The sequence below is a fragment of the Micromonas pusilla genome, assembly GCF_000151265.4.
Source record: "Micromonas pusilla CCMP1545 genomic scaffold MICPUCscaffold_7, whole genome shotgun sequence".
Taxonomy (NCBI): Eukaryota; Viridiplantae; Chlorophyta; class Mamiellophyceae; order Mamiellales; family Mamiellaceae; genus Micromonas; species Micromonas pusilla.
The window spans coordinates 97,356-114,015 of NW_003315888.1; the positions used below are offsets into that span (position 1 = coordinate 97,356).

General features: G+C 69.0%; 8 protein-coding genes across 8 annotated transcripts in view; 4 read left to right on the forward strand and 4 right to left on the reverse strand.

Annotated features, from left to right (window-relative positions):
* Positions 1-4,984, reverse strand: part of MICPUCDRAFT_47631 (uncharacterized protein) — a gene marked incomplete at both ends in the record, with an annotated part of 8,867 nt that extends 3,883 nt beyond the window's left edge. Inside the window, 4 exons of the mRNA XM_003059916.1 lie at positions 23-1,710; positions 1,832-3,279; positions 3,932-4,767; positions 4,944-4,984. Coding sequence (XP_003059962.1) covers positions 23-1,710; positions 1,832-3,279; positions 3,932-4,767; positions 4,944-4,984 — 4,013 coding nt within the window. The remainder of the gene's footprint in view (positions 1-22; positions 1,711-1,831; positions 3,280-3,931; positions 4,768-4,943) is intronic.
* A 194-nt stretch (positions 4,985-5,178) lies between these two features.
* MICPUCDRAFT_40437 (uncharacterized protein) lies at positions 5,179-5,502 on the forward strand (the record flags this gene model as incomplete). The annotated part of the gene is made up of 1 exon (XM_003059617.1): positions 5,179-5,502. The coding sequence occupies one exon, from the start codon at positions 5,179-5,181 to the stop codon at positions 5,500-5,502; it is 324 nt and encodes a 107-aa protein (XP_003059663.1).
* Positions 5,503-5,689: 187 nt separating this feature from the next.
* Positions 5,690-6,526, reverse strand: MICPUCDRAFT_70247 (uncharacterized protein; the record flags this gene model as incomplete). Its single annotated transcript, XM_003059917.1, has 2 exons — positions 5,690-5,965; positions 6,155-6,526. The coding sequence occupies 2 exons, from the start codon at positions 6,524-6,526 to the stop codon at positions 5,690-5,692; spliced, it is 648 nt and encodes a 215-aa protein (XP_003059963.1).
* Positions 6,527-7,145: 619 nt separating this feature from the next.
* MICPUCDRAFT_59205 (uncharacterized protein) lies at positions 7,146-7,571 on the reverse strand (the record flags this gene model as incomplete). Its single annotated transcript, XM_003059918.1, has 1 exon — positions 7,146-7,571. One exon carries the CDS (start codon positions 7,569-7,571, stop codon positions 7,146-7,148), a length of 426 nt encoding a protein of 141 aa, XP_003059964.1.
* Positions 7,572-7,760: 189 nt separating this feature from the next.
* MICPUCDRAFT_59206 (uncharacterized protein) lies at positions 7,761-11,517 on the forward strand (the record flags this gene model as incomplete). Its single annotated transcript, XM_003059618.1, has 3 exons — positions 7,761-8,853; positions 9,039-9,637; positions 9,824-11,517. The coding sequence occupies 3 exons, from the start codon at positions 7,761-7,763 to the stop codon at positions 11,441-11,443; spliced, it is 3,312 nt and encodes a 1,103-aa protein (XP_003059664.1). The 3' UTR covers positions 11,444-11,517.
* Positions 11,518-11,621: 104 nt separating this feature from the next.
* MICPUCDRAFT_18576 (uncharacterized protein) lies at positions 11,622-13,048 on the forward strand (the record flags this gene model as incomplete). The annotated part of the gene is made up of 4 exons (XM_003059619.1): positions 11,622-11,765; positions 12,036-12,189; positions 12,259-12,600; positions 12,747-13,048. 4 exons carry the CDS (start codon positions 11,622-11,624, stop codon positions 13,046-13,048), a joined length of 942 nt encoding a protein of 313 aa, XP_003059665.1.
* A 63-nt stretch (positions 13,049-13,111) lies between these two features.
* Positions 13,112-14,116, reverse strand: MICPUCDRAFT_59208 (uncharacterized protein; the record flags this gene model as incomplete). The annotated part of the gene is made up of 1 exon (XM_003059919.1): positions 13,112-14,116. The coding sequence occupies one exon, from the start codon at positions 14,114-14,116 to the stop codon at positions 13,112-13,114; it is 1,005 nt and encodes a 334-aa protein (XP_003059965.1).
* A 416-nt stretch (positions 14,117-14,532) lies between these two features.
* MICPUCDRAFT_2006 (uncharacterized protein) lies at positions 14,533-16,295 on the forward strand (the record flags this gene model as incomplete). Its single annotated transcript, XM_003059620.1, has 2 exons — positions 14,533-15,146; positions 15,299-16,295. Coding segments are annotated over 2 exons (1,611 nt in total), but the record flags the coding sequence as incomplete, so codon positions are not given.
* Between the last annotated feature and the right edge of the window lie 365 nt (positions 16,296-16,660).

The window sequence follows — 16,660 nt, forward strand, 5'->3', positions numbered from 1 at the left end:
TGCGTCCGCGGTCGCGCGCAACGCCGCGAGTTCTCCTCTCAGTTCCTCGCACGCGTCGCGATGCGCAGCGAGGTTGGCCCGCAAGTCGTCTCTCTCCGCCATCGCCGCGTCCGCGTACAGCCGCGCGGATTGCTGCATCGCGTCGATGCGCGTCCGCAGCGCGTCGATCTCCTCCGCGGCGCTCGCCGCCGCCGCGCGCGCGCTCGTCTCGACCGCGTTCGCGTCCGCCTCCGCGCTCGCGACGCTCGCGCGTAACGCCCGGACTTCGGAAGTTTCGAAAGTCGTCGCGGAAGCGGAAGTCGTCGTCTCCCCCGCGGTGGCCGCGCCGAGACGCTTTCGCACGGAATCGATCGTCTCGATCACGCCGCCGCTCGCGGCGAACCGAAGCATCGCGCACTCCTCTCGAAGGTCCACGAGCGCGTCCTTGTCCGCGCTCGCGGCTTCGGCGGCGGCTCGCGCGTCCGCTTTCAACGTCGCGACCTGCGCTTTGAGTTGATCGCAAAACTCCTGATGCCGCAGCGCGTCGGCGGCGGCGGCGGCGGCGGCGATCGCCGCGCCGGAGGCGTCCGCGTTCGCCGCCGCCGCCGCGGCGTCCACCGCGGTCTGCATCCGAGCGCGCAGGTCCGCGTTTTCTTTTTCGAGCGCGTCGTGTGACTCTTCCTTCGCTCGGAGCATCTTCGAGGCGTCCGCCGCGCGCGTCTTCGCCTCCGTCGCGGCGTCCTCGGCTCTCTCCGCGTTCGCCGTCGCCTCCGTCGCGGCGTCCTCGGCTCTCTCCGCGTTCGCCGTCGCCGCCTGAACCGCCGCGCGCGCCGCGACGAGCGCGGCGTTGGAATCGTCCGCTTTCGCCGCGACCGCCGCGGCCTCGACGGCGGTGGACAGCCGGAGCTTCAAGTCGACGATCTCGGCGGTCGCCGCCTCGTGCGCCGCCTCTTTCGCTTTGAGAAGCTTCCAGTTGTCCGCCGCGTGGGTTTTCGAAGCCTCGAGCTCGCCCTCGAGCGCGTCCGCGCGCGCGCGCGACCGCGCGGCGTCCGCCTTGGACGCCTCCAACGCCGCGGTCGCGCGTTCCGACGCCGCGGTCGCGGCCGCGAGCGCGTCCGCGGACGACTTGAGCTTTTCCCCCGCGGCGGCGGCTTCCACCGCCGTCGCGAGTTTCTTTCGCAAATCGACGATTTCGCCCTCCGCGGCTTCGTGCGCGGCTCGTTTCGCGACGAGGTTGTCCCAGTTCGCCTTGGCGTGCGCGGCGGTCTCCTTCTCTTTCGCCTCCATCGCGCTCGCGTGCGCTTTCGATTCCTTCGCCGCTTTCGCGAGCGCGGCGTTGAGCTTTTTGAGGTCCTCGACTTGTCTTTTAGTCTTTTCCGCCTCCTCCGTCGCCGTCTCGAGCGCTCGTTTCGACGCCTCAGCCGCCGCCGCGGCGGCCGCGGCGTCCACCGCGGTCGCGAGTCGTTTCCTCAGATCATCCGCCTCCGCGGTCGCCGCCGCGTGCGCCGCCTCTTTCGCTTTGAGCATCTTCCAGTTATCCGCCGCGTGGGATTTCAAAGCCTGAGCCTCCTCTTCCAGCGCGTCGCATCGCCTCCGAAGCCCCTCGGCCATCTCGCGCGCCTCCGCGAGGTCCTCCCCCGCCGCTCTCGCCGCGGACGACGCAGCCTCTAACGCTGCGCGCGAGTCCTCCGCTTTCGCCGCGACCGCCGCGGCCTCCACCGCGCTCGCGAGCTGCTTCCGGAGGTGGAGTTGAAAGGCGTCAGAAGCGGAGTTGAAAGGCGTCGAGGCGTGTCGGAATTGAAACCGTGTTGTGGGCGGAGAGACACGCCGGGAGAGAAAGTCCTTAAGAAACGGCGTTCACCACGCGAACGCGATCGTATGGGGACCAGTGTGAAGGAGAACGCGCCTGCTTCCGGAGGTCCGCGATGGTCGACTCGGAAGCCGCGCGCGCGTTTTGTTTCGCGAGCAACAGCCGCCAGCGTTCCGCGGCGAGCGCTTTCGACTTGGCCTCCGCGTCCGCGCTCGCCGCCGCGAGCGCCTTGGCGCCCGCGGCTTCTTTCTCCAGCGCCGCGTTCAGGTCCTCGAGCTGCGCCAGCCTCTCGTCCGCCGCCGCCAGCGCGCGTTCGCGTTCGATCTCTTTCGCCTCGTCGTCCGCGGAGGGCGCGGTTTTCGTCGCCGTCGTCGCCGTCGCGAGTCGCTCCCTTAACTCCGCAATCTCCGCCACCGCGGCGTCGTGCGCGGCGTGCGTCGCGCGCAGGTTGTCCCAGTTATCCGCCGCGTCCCGCTTCGACGCCTCCGCTCGCTTCTCGAGCGACGCGCACGCGTCTCGGAGCTTCTCGAGCTCCTCGCGCGCGTCTTTCGCGGTCGCGTTGACCTCCGCGATCTCCGCGTCCTTCGCCCTCATCGCGTCCTCGCCGGACGTCTTCGCGCGGTCGTCCGCGGCGGCGGCTTCCTCTACGGCGAGCGTCAACCTCTTCTCCAGGTCGTCCGCGCGCTTCTCCGAAGCAATCGCGCTCTCCTCGGCCGCGTCGCGCGCGTCTTCCAGGCGTCGCGTCTCCGCCGCCGCCGCCGCCGCCGCCGCCGCCGCCGCCGCGCTCGCCGCCGTCTTCGCCTCCGCGAGCCGTCGCTTCAGATCATCCCTCTCCTCGGACGCCGCCGCCGCGGCTCTCGCGGCGGCCACCTCCACCGCGTTCGTCGCCGCCTTCGCAGCCTCGAGCTTTCTCCTCAGACCCTCCGCGCGCTCGTGCGCGGCGTCGCGTTCGGACGCGGAAAACTCCGCCGCGGCGGCGGCGGCGACGAGCTCCGTCGTCGTCTCGTCGCGCTCGCTCTCGAGGCGCGCGACGCGCGACCTCAACTCCGTGAGCTTGGCGCGGAGCTCGTCGCTCTCCGCGACCGCCTCCGCGGCGGTCGCAGTCGCCTCCGCGACCGCCGCCGCGCGCCGGACGTCGTCCTCCGCGGCTTTCGCCGTTCGCGCCGCCGCCTCGGCTTCCACGGCGGCTTTCGCGCGCTTCAGCTCGTCCACCTGGCGCGCCACGTCACGCATCGCGGCGAGCTCCTTCTCCGTCATGGACACCGTCCTCGACAGGATCTGGATCTCCTCTCGCGCGCGCGAGAGCTGCCCCGCGTGCTCGTCCGCGCGCGTCATCGCCGTCGCCTCGGACGCGGTCAGTCTGTGCGCGCGGTACTTCGTCGCGCTGAGGGTCGAGGGTCCACGCGAAGCGACAGACGTCGGGGCGGAGTTGAAAGGCGTCAGAAGCGGAGTTGAAAGACGTCGAGGTCGGGCGTTGAAAGCGAGGGACCCTGTGCGGAGAGACACGCCGGGAGAGAAAGTCCTCAAGAAACGGCTTTCACCACGCCAACGCGGTCGTATGGGGACCAGTGCGAGGAGCGCGCGCCTGAGCTGCGAGGACACCTTCTCGAGCTTGGCGCGGAGCTCAGCCTCCGCGGGGGAGGAGGAGGAAGGATCCGGATCCGGATCCGGATCCGGGCGCGGCGACTCGTCGTCGACGTCGACGTCAACTTCAACGTCGCCGCCGCCTTCCGTCGCCGCGAGTCTGGACGCTTCCGCGCGCGCGCGCCGCCGCCGCCGCGACGGCGACTCGCGACCGCGCGGCGTCGACCGACCCGACGTCGCCGCGCCCGCGTCCGACGTCGGCGTGTGCACCTCCCTGACCGGCGACAGCGCGCCCCCCTCCGTGGGGGACACCGCGATGGGCGATAACGCCGACGGCGGGCGAACGCGGTGGTCGCCGCGACCCGGCGTCTTGCTTCGCGGCGACGCCGGCGACGCGCCTCGGTCGTCGAACCCGGCTGAGGGTCGTTCCATACAAGCGATTGTCGGGGTGGAGTTCATAGGCGTCAGTTGGAGTTGAAAGGCAACGCGGGCGGGGATTGAAAGCGAGGTGTGGGCGGAGAGACGCGCCGGGCAAAGTCCTTAAGGATCGGCGTTCACCACGCCAACGCGGTCGTATGGGGACCAGTGTATAGAACGCGCCTAAATCCTGCTCGGATTCGCTCAAGACGGACGTCAGACCGGTGATGTCGCTCGCGCCGCTCGTCATCCCGCCGCCGACGCCGGTGCTGTACCCGCTCACGCCGCTGATGTCCGTCACGCCGTCCGCGTCGCGGACGTAGTTACGCAGCCACGTCACGGAGACGTCTAATTCGCATCGCACGCCCTTCGCCTTGGACGCTTTGTTGTCGAGCGGCAGCGCGACCGTCTCGCCGCGCGCGGAGTGCTCCAGACGCGCGTGCTCCGAGAAGTCGATCGTCGTCTTGGCGTACGTCGCGAGTTTTGGATCCTTGCCCGTCCCCGCGCCGCCCTCCACCGCCTGCGCTTTCACGGAGTACTCCTTCTTCTCGAACGACCCGTCCGCGTTTTTGTACAGCGTCACGATGAAGATCAACTTGGACGACGACGACGACGAGTCGGACCCCGACCCCGACCCCGACCCCGACGCGGACGCGGCGCCGCCCCACGTCGCGACGCCGTCCGCGACGTCGCTCGCGCTCGACTGCTGCACCTTCGCGCCGCGGGTCTGGACGACGACGGAATCGGAGAGAGACGCGGAGGGGAGGAGGAGGGCGTGAGACGACGACGGCGGCGGCGGCGACGACGACGCGACGGAACCGAAGGAGGAGGACAAGGCACCGGGGTGCGGTCGACGCGTCGGTCGAGCGCGACGACGACGACTGGACGACGCGCGGACGCGAGGACGCACCAGCGTCAGGACCGTCTTCGCGACCTTGCTCGGGATCCCCGTGACGTTGCGGACGGCGACGTCGATCCTGCGGGGGGGGGCGATGACGAACGGACGGCGACGCGGGGAGGGGGGGGGGGGGAGGGCGTCAGATCTGGGACGCGCGCGCGCGGGGCGAGGATGCGCAGCTGTCGGATGACGCGCGTTTGAATTCGCGACGCCGCGCGACGCCGCGCCGTCGACGAGGGGTTCGCGCGCCTGAACTTGAACGTCTCCTTCCCGCGTCGGCTCATCCGGCGCATCATGACGACGTGCGGGCCGGGTGGTGCCCGGTCCACGCGTGCGGCCGCGCGAGTGAACGCGGCGACGGGCGCCGCGCGTATTTCACGTCTCGGTCAGCAGGTCGTCGCCGTCGCGTAGTTGTAGTCGGGGAAAATACGAAAATGCCAACAGCCAAGACGACGACGGCGACAGAACGCGACGCGCGCGTAGGGCGACCATGGCACCGCCCGCGCCGCCCCCTACGCCGCTCGCGTCCGCGGTGACGACGTTCGGGAAGGACCTCGCGTGCCCGATATGCATGTCGCTGTTCGACGGCGCGGTGCGGACGCGTTGCGGGCATTACTTTTGCGAGAAGTGTCTGCAGGGATCGCTCGCGGTCAAGCCGCGGTGTCCGCTGTGCAAAGAGACGTGCCGGCGACGCGAGATCTCCGCGGACGACGCGATGCGGCGGCTGGTGCAGAACTACCGAAAAGTGCTCGTCGCGACCGAGTGCAGGACGGCGTACTGGTCGCAGATGCCGCCGCCGAGGACGAAGGCGTGAGGAGGAGGACCAGACGCGGAGAGAGGAGAGCGTCGACGAAGGCGGAGATCGCGGAGGGCGTTCGCAAACTTCAACAGTGAAGGTACCTTCGGTAGTATAGTCAGAGGGCCGCGGTTGGACGACGACGACGACGACGCGACGCGACGCGACGCGACGCGACGCGAGTAGCGAACTAGGACTAAGACAATCACAGTAGGGCTACTGTAGCTAGTAAAGAATAGCTGTTCAGAGGCGTCGCCGACAGACTGACGCTCACGAAACCGCGGCGGCGTCGTCGTCGCCGCCGCCGCCGGTTTCGTCGACGTCTTCTTCTCTCTTCTTCTCTCTCTTGTGCCGGTTCCGCCAAACCTCCCCTCGCACCCTCGCGGCGTGCTCTTCCATCTTCCGCTTCGGCAGCGCCTTCCCTAACGCGTCCGCCCAATCCCCGCCGTTGTGCCACGCGCGGCACAGCGCGTCCACGGTCTGATGAGGGTCGTTCCGCGCGAGGCGACAGACGTCGTCGGGGTGGGGTTGATAGGCGTCAGTTGAAGTTGAAAGGCGTCGAGGGCGGGGATTGAAACCGTGGCGTGGGCGGAGAGAGGCGCCGGGAGAGAAAGTCCTTAAGGAACGGCGTTCACCACGCCAACGCGGTCGCACGGCGACCAGTGTATACAGTAGAACGCGCCTGATTCACCGTCAGGATGTTCACGCTGAAGTTATTCCCGAACGCCTCGCGAAGCGGCAAACGTCTGGCTTCGACCTTCGCCGCCGCCGCGCGGTCCAGCGTCGCGTTCGCGATCCTCTTGTAGTCGCACAGCCCGCCGACGACGTAGACGGTATCCCGACGGACGTCGGTCAAACACTCGGGCGCGTCGGGCGAGAGCACGACGACGCGAGGCCCCCCGGACGCGGACGCGCGTCCGCGCGCCGACGCGCCGCCGGCGTGTTCTCGCGCGGCGGCGGCGAAGTCCTTCGCCGAAATCAACACGGGCCACCGCGCCGCGCAGTGATCCCGCGCGAGGTATCTCTCGACGTCGCCCGTCATCGACGAGAAGAGCAATCGCGCGGGTTTGCCGCGCGCGCCCGCGTCCGCGACCGCGGCGCGCGCTCTCGTCTCGCGCGCGTCGCGGGACGTCGTCGTCCGCGTTTTCGTGTCGCCTGCGTGGGTGAAGCGATCGGTCAGTCGAACGTCTTACCGGTCAAACGTACGTTGAAAGGGAAGCGCGGGTGAAGAGTGACGACGGGAAAAGTCCTTAAGGAACGGCGTGCACCACGCGAACGGGGTCGTATGGGAAGCAGTCTCACCGCCGCCGCCGCCGCCGCCGGTCGTCGTCGTCGCCGCCGCCGGGTCTCTTCGCGTCGCGTCTGCGTCTGCGTCTGCGTCTCGACCCTCCGCCGCGGTCGATCCCTCTCTACTATTCTCTCCCGCTCCCGCGCTTCTCTCCGCCGCCGTCGTCGTCGTTCCGCGCACGACGGCGTCCGCGGTGAGGTTCAACACGGACGCGTACGAGCACTGGAGCTGCGTGACGAGCGATTTCATCTCCGCGTCGTTCCATACAAAGCGATGGCGGGGTGGAGTTCAAAGGCGTCAGGTGGAGTTCAAAGGCGTCGAGGGCGGGGATTGAAAGCAAGGGGTGGGCGGAGAGAGACGACGGCAAAAGTCCTTAAGGAATGACGTTCACCACGCGAACGCGGTCGTATGGGGACCAGTGTATAGAACGCACCTCAGCGTCGTTCATGAGATGCGACATGCCGCAGTCGACGACGACGCGAACGCCGCCGTCGCCGCCGTCGCTCCACGGCGCCGTCATGTCTTCGCGCACGACGCGCTTGATCGCCTCGCGCTCGTGTCGCGTCGCGCTCTTCGCCCAGTGCTCCGTGGAGTTCGGATCGCGCGTCTCGAGGGCGGCGGTCTTCGCCGCGCGACGGCGGTCGCGCTTGCGCGCGCGGCGCTCCTGCCACGTGTGCTTCGATCGATACGACGCGGGCGCGGGCGTGGGCGTGGGCGCGGCGGCGGCGTCGGCGGCGTCGGCGGCGTCGCGCGATGGCGGCGCCTCGGGCGCGGCCGGGGAGGACCAGAGACCGCCCATGGCGCGCGCGTGTCGTGGCGCGTGGACTCTGGACTGCGTGAGGTGCTCACTTCCGCTTCTCCGAAGGCCAATCAATACGCGCTTCCGGCGCCAACACAGCGCTCGCTCTGCTCGTTCAAAATTCGCGAACCAGACAACGGACAACGACGCGCGCGCCACGCCGCACGCCGTCGCCGCGCGGTCGCCGTCATGGTGGACTACGACGACGTGTACGACGACGACGACTTCGAGGACGACCACGACGGCGTCGACGTCGAGGACGACGCGGACGTCGGCGACGCGCCGGTCCCGAGCCCGTCCCCGTCCGCCGCGCCCTCCTCCGCCGCGGACGCGAATGCGAGATCGTCGGCGTCGTCGCGCGTCGTCGCCGCCGCGCCCGCGCCGGCGGTGACGGTCTCCGACGAGCTCGAGCTCACGGCGTCGCCGATCCCGTCGGACTCCCCGGGCGGCGGCGGCCCGACGCCATCGCCCGCGCCGCGGCTCACCCCCGCGCGCGGCGGCGCGGCGAGATCGCCGCTCGCGTCGCAGCTCCGCGCGGGAGGCCCGCCCGGGGCGTCGCCGAAGCCCGCGGCGCCGTCGCCGTCGCCCGCGCCGTCGTCCGCGCCGCCGTCGTCGTCGTCCTCCGTCCTCGCGGGCGGCGGAAAGACCAAGACCGGGCCGTCGCCGCTCACGGGGAAGCCGCGGGTGAACGTCAGCATCGACCTGAACACCGACTCGGACGACGACGACGACGACGTCCCGGTCGCCGCCGCCGCGACGACGACGACGACGACGACGACGACGACGACGGCGACGACGTCCGCCGCGTCGAGGCCGCCGACCGCACGCCGACCGCTGCCGACGCCGTCGCCGGACGCGAAAGCGAAGCTGGACGCGCTGCGACGTCGCAACCGCGGCGGGAACGGGAACGCAGCCGCCGCCGCCGCCGCCGCGGATGAGAAGCCAGAGGTCGTCGCGAGACGGACGAACCCCTCGCCTTCGCCGCCGCCGACGACGACGAGGTCGTCGACGGAGAAAAAGCCGTCGCCGGTCGTCGCCGCCGCGCGCGACGCGCTCGCGGCGGAGAGCTACGACGGCCCGATCGGCGTCCGACTCAGCAGCGCCTTCGAGTCGACGCTCGCGACGCAGAACGCGTCGCCCTACGCGGACGCCGCAGACGCGCACGACGAGATCCCGACGATCGAGGCCGCGGTCGCCGAGCAGCTCGAACACCGGCTCGCGCGTCAGACGCGTCGGCTCGCGGATCTCGTTCGGCGGCAGCAGGCGCGTTCTCCTTACACTGGTCCCCGTACGACCGCGTTGGCGTGGTGAATGCCGTTCCTTAAGGACTTTTCCCGGCGTGTCTCTCCGCCCATCACCCCTCGCTTTCAATCCCCGCCCTCGACGCCTTTGAACTCCGCTTCTGACGCCTTTGAACTCCACCCCGACGTCGCTTCGTATGGACAATTACCCCTCAGTCGCTCGAAGCCGCCGCCGCGAAGGACCGCGCGGACGCTCGCGCGCGCGAAGAGACGTTGCTCGTCGCGCTCGAGCAGGCGGAGGCGGCGCTCGCGGACGAGCGCGCGGCGAAGGAGGTCGCGCGCGCCGCGCTCGCGGACGAGAGGGCGCGCAACTCGAGCTACGGGCGACTCGCGAGCGGCGCGACGGACGTCCGATGCGTCTCAGTGGAGGACGCGGAGGCGCTCCGCAAAGAGATCGTCGCGCAAGACGCGCTGATGCGAGGGTACCAGAAGGAGAACGAGCGCACGGTGACCGCGCTCGCGAGCGCGAAGCGCGCGGCGGCGGCGACCGAGAGAGCTCTCGTCGCGGACGTGAACAGGCTCAACGGCGAGCTCGCGCGAATGAAGCTCGACGCGGAGAAGCGGGAGAACGGCGGCGAGAGGCACCTCGAGCGGACGCTACGCGCGGAGTCGGCGCTCGCGACGGCGAAGCGCGAGCACGAGGAGCTCGCGCTGGAGCTGAGGCAGGAGAGGGACGCCGCGAGGGCGGCGTGTCGCGCGTTGGAGGCGAAGCTCGCGGGCGTCGACCTGTCGAAGATCACGCCGGGGGGCGCGGACGATTACGAGGTGCGTTCTCCTCGCACTGGTCCCCGTACGACCGCGTCGGCGTGGTGAACGCCGATCCTTAAGGACTTTTCCCGGCGCATCTCTCCGCCCACCCGTCGCTTTCAATCCCCGCCCGCGATGCCTTTCAACTCCAACTGACGCCTTTGAACTTCACCCCGACTTCGCTTTGTACGGAACGACCCTGAGACGTTCGAGAACAAGCTGAACGAGATCAACGCGCAGCACGCGAAGGAGACGAGCGAACTCCGACGGAAAATCGCGTGGTTCACGGAGAACCAAGAGCTCGTGAGCGAGAGGGACGGGCAGCTGCGAAGGCAAGCCGCGCGGATCGAGGATCTGGACAAGAAGCTGGCGAAGGCGCAGCGGGATTTAGCCAAGGCGATTCCCGCGGCGGGCGCGCCGCGCGAACCCGTCGGGAACGGCGGCGGGAACGGCAACACCCCCGGTGCTGGTGGCGGAAAAAAGAAAAACGCACGATGGGTAGGCGTCGGCGAAGGTAAATCGGCGCCGACGACGACGAGCGAGGACCACCGCGACCAGACGAGCTCGAACCTGTACGGCATCCTGCACCCCGACGACGGCGCCGGCGCCGTCGACGCCTCGGCGGCGTTCGACGCCGGCTTGGCGAAGAAACCCAACAGCGTCGCCGCGATGATCCGCGCGGTGCGACCGAACCACGAGCACGCGGAGAAGATCATCGCGCTGGAGGCGAAGGTCCGGAGGCTCCAGGACGAGCTGGACGCCGTGGACGGCGAGCACGAGCGGTCGCTGCGGGCGTTGCAGCAGCAGCACTTGCGCTTAAAAAACGCGATGGAAAAGAGAGTGAAGGACGCGGAGCGCGGCGCCGTCGGCGGCGCCGCGGGCGCGGGCAAGATTGGCTCCACCGCGGAGAAGAAGTTCAGCGCGCCGAGCGCGAGGCAGCTCCAGATGAAAGTGCACGAGCTCGCGGGCGAGTGCGAGTCGCTTCGGGAGAAGGCGCGGCGCGCGGAGAGAGAGGTTGTGAAGCTTCGAAGCGCGCAGGAGAAGCTGAAGCGACACGCCGCCGACGCGACGCGGCGGAGCGTCGACGCCGCGAAGGCGTCCGAGTCCGTCGCGGTTGAGCCGGCGTCGAAGCGCGGCAAACTCGCGCCGGCGGTCGCGCCCTCGAGCCCGGGGAAGCGGAAGTCCCCGAGTCGGGACCCTGAGTCGGCACCCCCGAGCGGGCACCCGGCGACGACGCCGTTCGACCCGACGAACCCGACGGCGGGTTTACCCGCCGTCGTGCGACGCGTCGGAGCGTCGTGGGACGACGTCGACGTCGACCAACGCGCGTCCGCGCCGCGGTCGGCGTCGCCGGTGAAGCCGAAGTCGTCGCCGGTGAAGTCGAAGTCGCCGGAGTCGCTGCCGCGGTGGGATTCGTCCCCGGGGCCGAAGCCGAAGCCGAGGCGGCGGCCGGCGACGGCGGCGGCGCCGGCGCCGGCGGCGCCGAACGGTCCGCGCGCGCGCCGGTCTCTGGACGTCGCGATGGGGAAAGAAAACGACACCGCCGCCGCCGCGTCGTTCGTCCCCGCGGAGTTCGCGGCGCGACTCCAACGGCTGGAACAAAAGGCTGTCGCGCGAGAGGCGTACTGGAAGGGCGTCGTCAACGAGGTGCAAAAGGCGCACGCGGCGGACGCCGCGACGCTGCGGAAACAGTGCCAACGCGCGATCGACGCGAAGAACGTGCAGATACGGCAGTTCCGCGAGCAGCTCAGCGCGCTGATGCAAGCGATGCACGAGCAGGCGCTGAGGAAGAGCATCGAGGGTGGCGTGAAGAGCGCGGCGTAGAATTGAGAGCGCGCGCGCGGTCGAGTGTCCATAAGGTTACCGTATGATATCAGAGTCGAGAAGAAGACTTTCTCACCACCTTTTCTCTCGTCTGTTCTGTTCGATTTGTCGTGTTGAACTTCTGCTTCTGTTCATCATTCGTCTCTCGCGCGAGTCGGGGTCGATGACGCCGACGCCGATGCGCGGGGGCCTCCCCGGGGTGACGCTGCGCTCTTCGTTAGGGTACACCGTGGACGTGTACACGCACGGCGCGCACGTGACGTCGTGGAAGGACAAGGACGGGACGGACATGCTCTTCTGCAGCTCCGAGGCGTGTCGCTCCGTCCGATGCGCTTCTTCGACCCCATCGCGCGAAGCGCCCTCATTGACGGCTCCGCGCTGAGACTCTTCCCGAGACTCTTCCCGGCGGCGGCGGCGGCGGCGGCGGCGGCGTGACTGGTTCCCATACGACCGCGTTCGCGTGGTGAACGCCGTTCCTTAAGGACTTCGACGCGCGCGAACGATCGGTCGATCCCTCTCGCCTCGCACGCTTTCCGCCGCGCCTCGATCGATCGAACGCCGACGACGACGCCTCTCTCTCCCCTCTCCGCAGGCCGTGTTCAAGCCGCCCAAGGCGATACGAGGCGGAATCCCGATATGCTTCCCCCAGTTCAGCGATTTCGGGCCGCTCGGGCAGCACGGGTTCGCGCGCAACGCCACCTGGGAGGTGCGCGCGATCGATCGCGACGTCTCGCCCCGTCCTGCTGGTCCCTTCGAACTGCGGTTCCTTCGAACTAACAACCCTCCCTCCTCGGGCGCGCAGGTACACTCGCGAGAGACGGATAAGATCATCCTTCGGCTGTCGGACACCCCAGAGACGCTCGCGCTGTGGCCGCACAAGTTCACGGTCCTGTACGAGGTGTTCGCGGACGGCAAGTCGCTCCGAACGTCGATGGCGGTGTCCAACGACGGCATCGAGATCGACCTCGAGAACGACGAGAACGACCCCGCGCTCCCCGGCGGCGGCGGGATTCGACTGGGGGGACGACCCATGACGTTCACGGCCGCGCTGCACACGTATTTCAGCGTCACGGACATAACGCGCGCGACCGTGACCGGGTTACGGAACGTGGAGTACTTGGACAGCTTGCGCCAGCGGCAGAAGTTCACGGAGACGAGTGCGTCGTTCCTCTCCGTTCCGTTCCGCGTCGTCGCGTCGCCGCCGCGGACGACGTACAGACACGTTTTTGGTTTCTCCGCCGAGCGACGACTGACGACGCTCTCTTCCTCTTCTTCTTCTTCTTCTTCTGCTTCCATCTCGCAGCCGACGTCCTACACTTCCCGGAGGAAATCGATCGCATCTACCTCAACACCCCGAACACGCTCATCGTGGACGACGCCGTCGGCGCGAAGACGATGAGCGTGATGAAGTCCAATCTGCCGGACGCCGTCGTGTGGAATCCGTGGGTGGATAAGAGCGCCGCGACTGGGGACTTGGGGGACGAGGAGTACACGCGGTTTCTGTGCGTCGAGGCCGCGGCGATCGGGACGCCGGTGACGCTGCCACCGGGGGAGACCTGGGATTGCTTTCAGATCCTGGACGTGTGCAAGGACCCGACCCCGTGACTGGATGTGATGTCATCAAAAAAGATTTGAGCGAGCGAGCGAACGAACGAACGAACGACGGGTTCACCCCTCCCCGCTCCTCCCCGTCCCCGTCTCCCCATCCCCGCCGCCCCTCCCCGTCCCCGTCTCCCCATCCCCGCCGCCCCTCCCTCCCCCTCTCCCGCCGCTTCGGTTCCGGTTCCGGTTCCGTCGTCGCTTCGGCTTCGGCTGCAAACACCGCGCTCCCTCGGGCGGCGGCTTGGGTCGATACGGCCGGCGCCAAAAGTAGTCGTCGTCGTCGTCGTCCGACGCGTCTCGGCGGTCCGCGTCGCGAATCATCTCGACGTCCCCGCCGCCCAGCGGCACCCTCGCTCTGAACTCGAACGGCGCGTCCGGTCCTTTCCTCGATATGAAATACACCGCGTCGACGTCGAACTCGATCGGCGGAGCGTCTCGAAAGTCGCGCTCGAACGCGGCGGCGGCGGCGGCGGCGGCGGCGGCGGCGGGCCACTGGCCGACGCTCATGTGCGGCGTGAAACGCTTCGGGGCCCCGGGGGTTTTCGAGCTCTGGTCGTGCGCGAACGGGAACGCGGTCTCGAGCAGAAGCTGCGCGCGCACGACGTCCGCGCACACCGGCGGGTCCTCCGGGGTGCCGGGCTGTTTCGCTTCGTCGGAAGACGCGCCGCCGCGACCGCTCATCGGTCGCGACGACGGATGCATCCAAACTGTCGCGCTGTGCTCGTTATGCTCGAAGAACGCGAACGCGTCGAACGCGCACGCGAACGGCGTCGCGCCCCTCAGCGCGTCCGCGGCCATCGCCGCCGCGGCCGCGAACTTCCCGTCGTCGCCGTCGTCCACGACGAACGGATACAGAAGGTTCACGTGCGGCGGCCACCGCAGGTAGCTCTTATCGCGCGCGCTGCGGATCTCCTGGATGGATTTCCAACGCGACGGCGGCGGCGCGAGGATCACAGCGCTCTCGTACCGCAAGTCGCGACGATTCAACTCCCGCGACGGTTCATATCTCGACGACGACGACGAGGAGGAGGAGGAGGAGGAGGAGGAGGCGGCGGCGGACGCGTCGGACATGGACGCGCGCGCGCGAGGGAACGACCGCGCGCTCGCCGCGACCGCCGCGCGCGACAGCTCTGAGAGAAATGACAACGACGCGACGCGACGCGACGTCGGCAGCGACAGTCGGCAGTCGGCAGTCGGCACCTCCCGAGTGGATAAGTATTCCGCGCGTCGCGTCGTCCGGCGTCAGTCGCGTCGCGTCGCGCGGGATGGCGTCGACCTCGCGCGCGCTCGCCGCCGCCGAGGTCGCGCCGTCGGCGGCATCGCGCGGACGCCGCCGCGCGGCGCCGCGTCGTCGCGCGGCAGCGCGCGTCGCGAGGGGGCGAGCGCCGCAGATACAGATCTCGTCGCGCGCCGTGACGGCGGAGTCGTCGTCGTCGTCGTCGTCGTCCTCATCGTCCTCATCTTCTTCCGAACGCGCCCCTAAGGCGGTCGTCATCGGCGGCGGCTGGGCCGGCTTCGGCGCGACGTGGCAGCTCCTCAAGCACGGCTTCGACGTCGCGCTCCTCGACGCGTCGCCGAACCCGGGCGGGCTGTCTCGAGGGTGGCGCACGAGTCGCGGCCGCGCGGTCGAGGCTGGGTGCAAAGGATTCTGGCGCCACTACCGCAACATCGACGCGCTCGTCGACGAGCTCGGCATCGCGCCGTTCACGCCGTACACCAGCAGCGCGTTCTACTCCCCGCGCGGTAAGGAGGTGGAGGCGCCGGTGCTCGGGTCGCTGCCGCGGCTGCCGACGCCGCTCGGGACGCTGCTGTACACGTCGCCGTATTTTTCTAACCTCTCCTTCGAGGACAGGGCGAGCGCGGCGCCGCTCGCGTTGGATCTCCTGACGTATGATCTCGACGAGAAGACGTATATGTCGTACGACGCGCGCACCGCGAAGGACGTGTTCTTGGGGAAGTGTAACGGCCGTGATGGGACCGTTTTGCCCCTCGGCGCCGGCTGCAGCGAGGCGTTATACGACACGTTTTTATCCCCGGTGTTGTGCGCGCTCATGTTCGCGCCGCCGAGCGAACTGAGGCGCGTTCTATACAGCAAACACTGGTCCCCGTACGACCCCGTCCGCGTGGTGAACGCCGTTTCTTAAGGACTTTCGCCAGCGCATCTCTCCGCCCGCCTCACGACTCCGTCTGACGCGTCCCTGAACGCCGCCCCGCCCCGACGTCGCTCGCTTCGTACGGACCCTCGACCCTCAGCGCCGCCGCGGCGCTCGACGTCCTGTACGGGTACGTGTTAGCGCACCAAGACGACTTCGACGTGCGCTGGTGTAAGGGGACGATCGCGGAGGAGATTTTCGCGCCGTGGAAGCGAGAGATCGAGAAGGTTGGGGGCGAAGTCTTCGGGGGGCGCCGCGTCGCGCGAGTCGAGCTCGCGACGGGAGAAAGCAACAAAAGGAGATCGCGCGTCGTCGCGACGACGCGCGACGGCGACGTCGTCGAGGAGGAGACGCACGAGGCGGACGTGGTCGTCATGGCGACGGGCGTCGGCGCCGCGCGAGGGATCATCGCGTCGTCGCCGGATCTGAGAGACGCGGCGGGATTGCGAGGCTTTCTCGCGGATCCGGATCCGGATTCTGATGATCCAGATTCTTCGGGGATCGCGTCGACGAGCGTGATCGCGGTTCGGTTGTTCCTGGACGTCGCCGTGACGCTGCCGTGCAAGTCGAACGTCTGGGGCGGGTTCACGCTCGGGGCGTCGAGGGGATCGAAAAACGGAGGCGTGGAAGGCGTTACGGATACGGTCGGCACGGAGGACGTCGCCGGGACGTTTTTCGATCTGTGCGCGTTACACGACGAGTACCGCGACTTGAAAAAAGCGTCGTCGGACGCGTCGGACGACGTTCGGTCGGTCATCGAGGTGGACATGTACAACGCCGGCAGCGTGATCGACCTCGACGACGAAACGCTCGTGGAGATGGCGTTACGCGATATCCTCACCGCGTGCGTCCGCGACGTCGCGCCGGAGATTCAAGACGCCGTCGTCGTGGACTCGAGCGTCCTCCGGTTTAAAGACGGCGTCACGAAATTCGCGCCGGGCTCCGCGGTGGCGCTTCCGCGGACGACGCCGGCGGGGTTGGAGCGCGCGATGTTCTACGTCGCGGGCGATCACGTGTGGCAGGGCCCCGGGAGCCACGGCGCGCGAGGGTTGAGCCAGGAGAAGGCGCTCGTGAGCGGGATGGCCGCCGCGGACGCGGCGGCGGCGGCGTTCGGGAGAATCGCGGGTGAAGAATCGCGGCGCGCGACGTCGACGACGACGACGCGCGCGCCGGCGAGGATTTTGGACGTCGAGCCGGACGAGCCGCACGTCGCGGCGGCGAAGGACGCGCTGCGGGCCGCGGACGCGCTCGAGGCGTTCCTTCCTCGGCCGCCCCCGGGGTTTCCTCCTCTGTTCTGATGACGAGCATAGACCGTAGACTTGGATGCGTCCGATATCATAATCCGAGAGAAAACAGTCGAGAATTACCGACACGACTTCCGAGAGAAAACCGACGCGACGTCCTCGGTCGCCGCACACCCTCCCGCGACGCCGCCGCGCGCGCGCGTCCCCACGACTGCCCT